We start from the raw sequence: 11,162 nt of genomic DNA, 5'->3' as shown, positions 1-11,162 counted from the left end.
GAGGGAGGAGGACAGGAAGAGGAGGGGAAAGGGGGAAGGGAGAGGGAGGGGGAGGGAGAAGGAGGGGGAGGGAGAGGAGGAAAGGTATCAAATACTCAAAGCTGTCTTTGTTATCAGCAACAAGGAATGTCATGTAGGACCCCAGTTAGGATCCTGGAACAGAGACAGGAGATGGGTAAAAACAAAGAATGAAACCCCATTATAGATGAGCTAATCAAGATAATGCCATAATACTGGCTCATTCAGTGCCATAAACAGTCATAATAGGGAAATCTGAGATATCTGTGTGCTATCTATTGTCATAACATTTCTGTAAACCTGAAACTTAAAGTGAATTAAAGATGTAGTCCCCCCTTCCATATATGTGTATGTGTGTATGTGTGTATGTGTGTATGTGTGTATGTGTGTGTGTGTGTGTGTGTGTGTGTGTGTGTGTGTGTGTATGTATATGTATACAGTGTCTTCCTATGCAGCTCTGGCTGGCCTGGAACTTGATATGTAGACCAGGCTAAGGCTCAAACTCACAAGAGATTCAACAGCTTCTGATTCCCAAGTGCTGGGATTAAAGATGTGCTCAGTGAATTTTGCATCTTAATGTTGGTGAAATGAACCAGAATTTTCAGAAATATGACAGAAGCCAAATAGGGTCTTAGTTATTATTTAAACACCTACGGGTCCCCAGAGGCTGCCGCTCCTCAAGCTCTGTTTCAGGATTTGAGGTTACAGTCTTTGAAGCATGTCCACTTATTCATTTGGTATGGCTATTGTGTTTTTTTCCTGGTAAATTCATGACTACACAACTTGACATTCACAACATTCTTGTTGCACTACCAGCTAATGAGCAGATACACTTGCGAATAGCCCACTATCTTCTCTGTGGTTATGACAGCCTGGTACTCATGGGGCAGGACAAAGTCCTCATTCAGGAATGATGTGTAAGGCTGTGTGCTTTTGTCAGTATAACCTTGAATGTCTGTTCAAGACTACAAGTAGCGGGGCCATTTTTTGTACTATGACATTATAAACGCATCAGTCCCTCTCCCGCCATGTTACCTTTCCTATCCTGCACAATGAACACTTGCTAACCTAAATCTGAATTCACATTTTTCAAGTTTGGTTTGAAATCTGGAATGGAACATTTACTATTGCTAAGATACTACTTATTTGGTATTTTTAAATCTATAAGTCCAGATCTACCTAAGACAAAATAATCAACTATTTTGAACTGTCAGTAAAATCCATCAACCAAAAATCACACCTGATCATATAAGCAGGTGCCTGATGTCAGCTCATGAGTAAGTCTTCTTTTTGTGATGATTTGTATGAAATCAATAATATTGGTAAAAGGCAGCAAAGAAAGAACTTATGTTTTGAATGATGCCTTTTGTCTGAAGTTTTTTCTGAGCTGATATTGTGCCAGTTAGAATTTCTTTAGTAATAATAAAATATGATTTATGGATCTTATCACTATAGCTTAGCAGTCACTATAGAGGAACAATAGTTCTCTTTTTTCTTAACAAAATAAAAACTTACATGTCTTTAAGACCTAGAAAGTACTATATATAAACAAACAACCACTTAAAATCATCCCAAAAACAATATTTAAAAATCTTAAGTCAAGGGTGGGTTAGTGAGCAGGGGGAAGGGAGAGGGAACAGGGTTTCTTTTCAGAGGGGAAACCAGGAAAGGGGATATCATTTGAAATGTAAATAAAGAAAATATCTAATGAAAAAAGAAAAAAAATCTTAAAATTCAAAATTTTGTATTTAAATGAAATCTTTATCTTAAAGACATGGAGAATTCTGAGAAAGATTACACCATTTTACAAATGAACACGGGAGAATGATCATTATAAGAACACCATCTGTAATTTTCACCCTGAAGCTCAGGAAATGTACGGCGAAAACTACCTCCTTAAGAAAAACGATGAGCCTGGGATGGAGATGAGCTGTACAGTGTCTGCCTAGTCTGAAGCAGGCCCTGGGTTCTGACCCTCGCACACTAACACAGCCGTCAGTATAACACAGATATCTCTTATGCTTCACCAAAAGCCTCTGGACTTGAGGCATCTCCCCGTGTAACCACTCAAGGCTTGATTTATGCTACTAACATCTATATCGAACCTTTGCTCATGATCTTTTGTCCAGAAACCAAACGCTTGGGTTGAACAACTGTCTCCAAGCTCCTTAAGGCTTAAGGGTTTCCCTGAAGCTTCTGAAAAGGCAGCTACTTAAAAAAAAAAAAAAAAAAAAAAGAAAAGAAAAGAAAAGAAAAATCCTCTCTGCTCCATTAAGTACACACTGTTGGTGAGACCCTTTCTAGTGCAGCCAGCATATCTAGAAGTCAGAGGTTCAACATCCTACAGTCATAGTAATATGAGTATTCACAGAACCATCTTCAATTTCCCCCAAAACAGCAAAGTAATGACTGAACATCCAGCAGCTTCAACACTCAGAAAACTGATTTTTCTCTCTCTGGCTCCATGTAAACACAAGTACATTCTTAACATGTAGCTTATTTTTTCAAATTAAGGTTCCTTTGGTCCTCAGAGATCACCTCTGTGTTTCATCTGCAGTAAGTCAAATGATGTACATGGGCATTGTGGCTTTAAAAAAAAAAGATTAATATTCCATGTCAAGGACTCACTGAAAATTTCCTGACCCTGCTTGCATTGCCTTTCTGACGGTTGGTCTTCGAAGAGCTATGGCCAAAGAAATCATCTTTGTTCTGGTAGAAATGGGAAAGAATCACAAAGAGAACCTGTTTTTCAGTGTAGCTTTCAGAATTCTTCTCTTGGGTTTGAGCTTTTGGTGGAGGGAACAGAATTAGACTATGTAATTGGAGGATTTGCTACTTAGTATCCTCGAGGGCTGAGACTCCAGTGAGAGCAATGCTTGTGACAGTCCCCATGGGTGGGAAGAAGGAGGACCCGAAGCACAGTGCAGTCTTTCAGTTCACAGGTAAGAAAATGGACGTGTGTGCGGAGGGGCACGGACACTTAGCAGCCACACATGGAAGGAGCAGCTGGCAAATCACAGACTTGAAGTTCAGAGCGATCAAAGAATGTTCTCTACTGTTTTGTAGTTCAAGAACTACAAAATCATTTTTTTTGCACCCTAATTTTAAAGGACTTTTCCAACTTTCCCTGTGAATAGTATTATCTTATTCTTGACCATTTTATGTTCTGCTTCATGCCTTATACATATAACCAGGCATATCCTTAATCATCACAACTTATTTATTCTCAAAACAGTTACTTAAAATGATCTGATGTTTGACAATTTAATGTGATAGAAGCTCAAACTACATCAATTAAAAAAATTCCCCCTGCTGCCCTTCTGCCCCTGAATCCCCCTTACCCCACTTCCCAGGTGCTGTTTATGCAGCTGCTGTTTAGAGCACTTAGGGAGTCTTTAAAAGAGTCAAGCTAGCTACACTGACCAGATCTCAGCCAACCTGAAGTCATAGTCCAATATCATCACAGGTGTTTCTCTCTCTAAATTATATATATATATATATATATATATATATATATATATATATATATATACACACATACATATATATATATGATATAATGTATAAAATATATAAATAAAAACATATTTCCTTTTTAAATGCCTACAGAGCAAAGGAAAGCTCTGGTAGGAGAAGGCAAGGCTCAGCGTGGAGTGGCTTGGCAGTCCATTACACTTGTTAACTCTTTACCTGTCTGTAAGACCAGAGTTCTCTCTTCTCCATCCAGAGAAACAATCCTGAAGTTATAGATGGTCCCTGCTTGTAAATCCTTCGGGTTACATCCGTAGGTAAAGTTGTCTATCCGAATGGGATGGCACCACATGGGCCCTGAGGTATCACTGCTGTAGATGAGGCTAAAGTTACAGGGTGAGCTGAAAGTCCTCCACTGGATAGCCGCCAACAAGCTAGAGACCCTGGACTCCAACAGTGTGAAGTTACATTTCGCTTGCTCAGCCACTCCAGTCTGTAAAAGAAATCAGAGAGCATAGATTAAGTCCACTGTCTGCATTGCGTAGAGATGTCTGCAGCAAGCTCCCCACGTCACCTGTCCTCTCTCCTGGAGTCCAGCCTCAGCTGTCCTATCATCCTCCAGCCCAGGAAAGGGCCCACAGGGGAAGTGGCTGGCAGACGACTTTTACCTTAGTTGTCCCACCTCCCCTGGGAGCAGCTGCAGACAGAAGGTTGCCTTCTGGAAGGCAGGGCGAGCTGTCAGTTTGGTAAATGGTAGGGTTTCAGGAGAGAATGGCTCTCCCAGATAGGAGGATAGGAGCAAGAGATTTCGGTTCTTTTTCTCCTTGCAGCTCAGCCCTGGGGGCCAGCAACAGGACGGATTACTTGGCGGGGGAGGAGCATCATCCCCAGCCCCTGCTCTGCCCGCTTACCCGAACGACGCTTAGCGTGATCCACAAGGCCAATAGGGCTCCATGCCTCAGCATCTCGCTGGGAGGCCAGCCAGGGCACCTCGGGTACCACTTGTTGCGCGCTCAGCGCGCCCAGCGGGCGGGCGCAGCACGCTACCCTCGGGGCTGGCGATGCTCAAGGACCGTGGCCACAGCTGCTTCTGCTGCCGCCCAGGGCGGGCTGCGGACACGACAGGCGGCGGGGACCTGCTGCGCGCGGCCCTTCCCACGCTGCCATTCTGACCCGCGCTGCCTCGCCCCCAAAGCCCCGTCCGGGACTTCCGCAATCAAAAGGCAATTTCCTTGTCTCCCGGCAAAGGAACAATGCTCCGGAGAGGGAGGGAGCCCTGAGGAGCCAACGCCTGAGGCTGCCAAGGGGGCCTGAGGCCAGCCAAGCTGCCACCCCCTCCTGCCTCCTCTGCAGCTACCCTAGCACCCCAGTCAGGGGTTCTTTTCAGGGCCACAGGGTCCTGCTTTCTCCTCATCTTTCACTTTTTCCTTTTCAGTGGTCCTCAACCCTGTTGTCAAACCATTTAATAGTGCTTGAGCCCTCTCAGTTTTCAGCTCCCCCCCACCCCCGCACATCCAGCGCCCCTATCTTCCTTCCTATCTTTCTCCAGGGCCTCTTTTTTCCCAGGCTTAAACTTGACCCGAGCACATTTCCCTGGGTCACCCACACTCTTTCCTGAAGCCTTTTATTAGAGGGCTTTAGTCCTTCTCACCTCAAAACACTCATTTGTCACAGAGTGTATCCTCTTGACATCAGCCAGAAAGAAAAGACCAGCCAAAAGCCGGCCCATCAATAGGAGCTCCATCTCTCCCATCCACTTTCCCGTTTCTCTAGCACAGGTCTGTGTGTTCCCTAAATCTTAGACAAATACCGTCGTGAACCTACAACAAAATAACTATCACCTATGTGCTCTAGCCCCTGCAAGCAATTTCACGGCTGACCATCCAGTGGAAGGGCTTGTCATGCCCCAGCTAAGAGAAGAAAGCAATTATCAACTCAGTTCACAGGCAAACACTCCAGGAACTCAGCTTCTTCCTACCCCTTCCAAAGTAGCCGCGGTGTTCTCTACACTAACTGCAAGCACATTAGAAACTGTCCTAGACCCCAAGGAAATGTGTCTAGAGGTGGGTCCTGGAAATAACTCCACCCGAAAAGCAAAAGTGCTTAATGATATGGAGGTAATAATAGCGAAATTTCACAGCTACTTTCAGAGTTGTAAGGTTTTGGGGTGCTTAACCAAAATCATGACCCTACTGAAGTAACTAAAACAAGGCAGTCCTGTTCTGATTCCATTTACTGTTTGCTTCAGATAGTTCTTAGCTCTCCACCCCCGTCCCCACAATTGTCATGTTGCCTTGGCATCACACTTGAGATTTCCATGCCTTGACTGTGGTTCAGATGTATTAAGTAAAATAGTTGGCAAGTTGTAACTAAGATGACTTCTATGCTCTAGCAGGAAGGAACATTTTGAGACTCTCTGATCCTCTTCTAACTTTGATGTATCTTTGTGGTCTTTGCCTTTTATAAATGCCATATCCCTGAGCTTGGGCACCATGAAACATTCAAGAGGTGTGGGCCTACTCTTGGTCGGACCATTAATAAGCACTCAGAAGTCTTAATTGGTGTAATCAGGGTGGTTGTCAATAACTATCTTGCAGGATCATTATCACATTTCAAATCACTGGGAGGAATAAGACGTATATCCCCCTCACATATATTGCAGACTAGATAAACATGTTCTTGGCTCTTTATGTCTAAGACTTACTTTGAGAGAATGTAGAAAACTTGAAACAAGTGAAAATTTCCTCTGTTCTTTTATAAGACATGCTTGTCACTATTTCTAAATGAAAAATGAAGTTTCCCCATTCCGACGCCGGGCTTTTAGAAGCACCTACACACAGGTGTGTATCTTCCTTGCAAGTCAGCAAGCGTCTGTCCAAGGAGTATCAAGCACCTGCATGCTTTGGGGAAAGTGCAGAATTGTCTGTTTCTTTACCCAGGTTGCTTGCCTCCCTAACTACATTTCCGTTCTCTGTATTTTCAGCCTGGCACTCCTTTCTGCCTCCTTACTCATAGCTCCTCTCTGCCATTAGCAGCATGCCTCTAGCAGTGCTTCAGAACACGTACCAACTGCCTTGAGAAGTTTCTTCTGAGCTTACTCTTCTTCAACATTATCCCTTTCTTACCTCTCTGTATTCGGAAAACCACTTTAGTTGAAAAAGAAGAACAATATTCTAAAGGCTCCATATCGAGAGCAAGCTACTGTAACATTACAAGTGGGGAAGCAACTTTGCAAACCTTAGTCGAACGAGGGTTAGCTTGTTCAGCAGCTGGTGCATCCAAACCATTTTATTCTGTTTTTTTTTTTTTTTTTTTTTTTTTTTTTTTTTTTTTTTTTTTTTTTTTTTTTTTTTTTTTTTTATGTTGGGTCTTTTTAAAATGCACTCCCTGCAGAGGACTCATTTACTAATTCCTGATGTTCGTGATGTTCTTCCTCATTTTCTCTGGGACCTTACATTTTTTTTTCCTGATTGGTTTTCTGATTTGCCATTTTCCCACTTAAATAACTAAATGTGTACCCTCTTGAACAAGTATGTGCACACACACGCATGCATACACACATTCATAGACATGTTGCATTCTTTTTGACCAACTTTCTAGTGTATCGAATAATCTTTCCTTATGACTTAGACAGATACACAGAACTGTGACATAAGCATCTTTCCGTGTCACTGCTTAGGTGCTCCCAAACTACCAGACCCTGCTAAGAGTGAGCTGAGGAACAGCAGTCGGGAAGTAAGAACTTGCATCTTCAAATCCATTTCTATTTTTGAGCTACCAAAGATGAATATATATATTTAGAATAACTGAGTTTAAATCATTTTTAAAATATCCTTGATATAGTTGAGGGATCATATCAGTACATGACAGAAAGGGCCAATAATTATAAACATTTCTTTTCCAAAGGTATATAATTGCAGACCTTATTGGTATTCTATCTTTAACATCTTAAGGCTGACAACAGAGCTTCCTATACTTTGTGGGTTCTAAGTATCCCACAAAAATTAATGGAGAATTAGACAGCAGGGCCAACTTCAACTACTAGGACTTATAGGAGCTAAGCAGCTAAGAGCTTATTGCTTTTGTAGAAGGCCTGGGTTAAGTTCCCAGAACCCACATGGTGATTCACAATCATCCTTACCTCCAGTTTCAGGGGACTGGATGTTCTTCCGACCTCACAGGCACAAGAGATGTGTGTGGTGCACATCGTATAAGTGCAAAAAAAGCATCCACACACATAATGTTCTAAAAAATGGAATAAGAGCTACAGTATTAAATTTCAAATATGGCTACAGGTTCCAGGAAGCACAGGACACATGCCCTTAGGTCATCTTTTTGATGAAGAGTTTATGAGACTGTGTAAATATAAAGTATTCTTATTTGCTCTTTGTTTGGAATTCCTCAACTGCCTTTGAGTTCATCCTATGGCCCTGCGTTTACTTTAGAAGTCACTGCATTCCAGGAATGTAGACCATTCTGCGCTATTACAGCGGATGCCATTTTCTCCGAGTCATCAGGAAACCTTTCCCAGACTCCACAGGAAGGGTGTGGCTGCTTCTGACTAGACATCAGTCACTGAACAGTTGTCTTTTTAAAACCGTGATAAAGATTCCTGGTAAAAATCATGTTTGAGTTAACACAGTCCTTACTTACAAACTTGTAGCTAAGGGCATAAATATTGCTACATTGTGAACATAAACAGAGTCTTACACCACTCACCAGGAATCAAGAACCACTGTTGGGGAATGGTCACTTTATGTCTTCATATATTCTTCATACTTATGGGCTTATTGCAAAGAGTCATTTAAAGATGCAAGTAAACAACTCTATAAGAGGCATATGGGGCTGGTGAGATGGCTCAGCGGGTAAGAGCACTGACTGATCTTCCGAAGGTCCTGAGTTCAAATCCCAACAACCATATGGTGGCTCACAACTACTCATAATGAGATCTGAAGCCCTCTTCTGGTGCGTCTGAAGTCAGTTACAGTATACTTACATATAATAAATAAATTTTTGGGCCAGAGAGAGCAGGGACTGAGCAAGCAGAGTTGATCAGAGTGAGAGAGGTTGACTGGAGTGATCAAAGGTCCTAAAATTCAATTCCCAGCAATCACATGAAGGCTCACAGCCATCTGTACAGCTACAGTGTACTCACACACATAAAATAAATAAATAAATCTTAAAAAAAGAGGCATATTGGGCAAGGTGTACAAGTTCTTGAGCATAGGATCCTTCGTCCCCGTGGGGTCAGGGACATGTCATCCTCCCAGTCCTCACCTTCCCAGAAGCCCTCAACCTCATATGCTTGCCTTTTTATAAAGATTTCATGAAGGAGGACAGGTTGAATCATTGACCTATGGTAATGAACTCAACCTTCAGCCCTTTCCCTCTCCATAAGTCCCTTCCAAGCCATTCCTTGATTTCCTCAGACTCCTCACCTCATTAAATATTTATCAGTCATGCTTCTAAAAAACACTTTGTTCATAAAAGCTTGGTCTGGTTGAAAACAGTGATCCCCTCCCTTTATACATTTGAAACTGTTTGAGGGACCTAAGTCAAATGTCTTAAAATATATTTTAATTATTCTGGTGCTGGAAGAAATTACAAGGGTTATAGGAGCTGTCAACCAGGAGCTGCTGATGAAACAAACAAACAAAAAAAATCTGCAGTCAGATGTTCCTCTAGACTTTAAGCCTAATGGACCCATCTGTGGTCCAGTGCTTCCTTCCCTACACAAACTTTTGTCATTGGGTGATAATGCCTGGGGTAGAGTTGAGTTGTACTTTCTGCACCCCTAAAATGTCAGTGGGGTTGACTGTGCGGTGGCTGCACCTACACATAATTTGGTTTGAGGCATGACATTCTCATATCCTTATCTCAGGGTGAGTGAGGCCATTGCCCAGAGAAACCCAGCACGTTGTGCTCACTGCTGCAATCCTGTCTGGAACACATTGCTTTTCCCCTTCTGCTCACTAGGTCTCCGCTCACAAAACAACGGTGCTATGAGTGTGTGCCCAGCACCTGAGTAGGCATACTCAGCCCAGCACCTGGGGGTAGGCACTATATTTTGTCTCCTATAACCAGTAGCTTTTTCTAAGTGTAACCCACCACCAGGGTTTACCCTAACATAAGAATGTGCCTGCTGGATGGTGCATATAGCATCCATTAATGTCTCGATAGGAAGGAGGTGAGCTACTGTAGACCAGATTGACCAGGGTGTGAGTCAGAGAGCTCAGTGGTAGAGAGGAAGCCAAGTGGACTGGGAAAACTAACCCAAGTCTCTCACGAATGACTAAAAGGTCACAGCCCTCACACAGGACCTGGCTATGTTACCTGGATCTGCTCCATTGTCTGTCTCCTGCTTTCTTCTCTTCAGGTGCATGCTTTCATTCAGCAAACATGACTGAACACTTGCCAATGCCAGGCTCTGGTCTATGTTTGAGGACTCCCCCCTCCAATGTCAGACATCATAAGGAAAAAGTGTCCTTTATACTTTTGACCTCACAGCTTGTTTAATTCAGAGCAACAATGTTCTAATTATTTACACATTTGAGTACTGTCTGCATCTTTGATCCTTTGAAAGAAATTCTCTCAGGGTAGAGCATTGTTTTCTCGCTCTGCACAGGGCTCAGAATACAGAAGTATCTCAGCAAATATCTTCTGAGTGAATGACTAGATCTTTGTAGCTGCTTAGGAAATGCTCTAGTCATGTGAATAAATCCTCTGGCAAACTTGTAAGTATGGTCCTGATGCATGCTTCCCAACACTGTCCTGAGTGGGAAAGGGAGGACTGGCGAGAGAGAAAGGGGAGAGAGAGAGAGAGAGAGAGAGAGAGAGAGAGAGAGAGAGAGAGAGAGAGAGAGAGACAGAGACAGACAGAGAGACAGAGACACACACACAGAGAGACAGAGACACACAGAGAGAGACACAGAGAGAGATAAAGAGACAGAGACAGAGAGACAGAGAGACGAGAGAGTCAGAGAGAGAAACAGAGAGAGAAAGAGACAGACAGAGAGACAGAGACACACAGAGACAGACATACACAGAGAGACAGAGAGATAAAAACACAGAACAGGGGAGTGGGAGAGAGAATAAAACAGGAAGAGATTGGTTTTAAAGGAAAGAAGGAAAAAGTAGAACAAGATAAAAGTGAGAGCAAAAACTGAAGGAAAAGGAGGAGGAGAAAAAGGAGGAAGAGGAAAAAGAGGAGGGGTGTGATGATGAGGAAGGAAAGGAAGAGAATAGGAGAGATGAGGAGAGGGATGGAGAGGAAGAAGTTGAGGAGACATGTTCTTATAGGAGAGTGAGTGATCAGTGCTTATCTGAGAACTTGTTAGGAATCCATATTATACAGCCTTACCACAGCCCTAGGAGACCTGTAATGCAGTGGGTGGAGGAAACCATTTGTTTCAACAAATCCTCTGTGTTATTCAGTGAGGAAGAGCCAATCAAACTTTAGGGATTAAACCTTCAACCAAAATTTCATTATTAGGAGGGTTAATGTTAACTCACCCTTCTTAATTTCTCTTAAATGTCACCCACTTTTCTGCTTCTGAGAGTGACAGAGACTACTGAGAGGATCTTGAACAATTTTAGAATTTATAAATTGGTTACCTTTATAATAAATATCAGGCATGTCTTGATTTTTACAGCATTGCATGCAGAATAAAGTA

At 42.7% G+C, this 11,162-nt stretch overlaps 1 protein-coding gene across 3 annotated transcripts in view; it reads right to left on the bottom strand.

Moving 5' to 3' along the window:
- The window catches only part of Ptprb (protein tyrosine phosphatase receptor type B), a 111,727-nt gene that overhangs the window by 80,728 nt on the left and 19,837 nt on the right, over positions 1-11,162 (bottom strand). Inside the window, exons 1-2 of one of the 3 annotated variants that reach the window (XM_031350441.1) lie at positions 4,401-4,705; positions 3,709-3,982 (exon numbers count right to left, since the gene is read on the bottom strand). In XM_031350441.1, the coding sequence (XP_031206301.1) occupies positions 3,709-3,982; positions 4,401-4,454 (328 nt within the window). In that variant the 5' untranslated portion in view covers positions 4,455-4,705. Of the gene's footprint in view, positions 1-3,708; positions 3,983-4,157; positions 4,325-4,400; positions 4,706-11,162 lie in introns of those variants that run through there. The other 2 variants (XM_031350442.1, XM_031350440.1) reach the window with 2 other exon arrangements.

The sequence above is a fragment of the Mastomys coucha genome, unplaced genomic scaffold (genome assembly GCF_008632895.1).
Source record: "Mastomys coucha isolate ucsf_1 unplaced genomic scaffold, UCSF_Mcou_1 pScaffold4, whole genome shotgun sequence".
Classification (NCBI taxonomy): Eukaryota; Metazoa; Chordata; class Mammalia; order Rodentia; family Muridae; genus Mastomys; species Mastomys coucha.
Note: the sequence above shows the minus strand (reverse complement) of the source record. Positions and strands in the feature narration are given on the sequence as shown.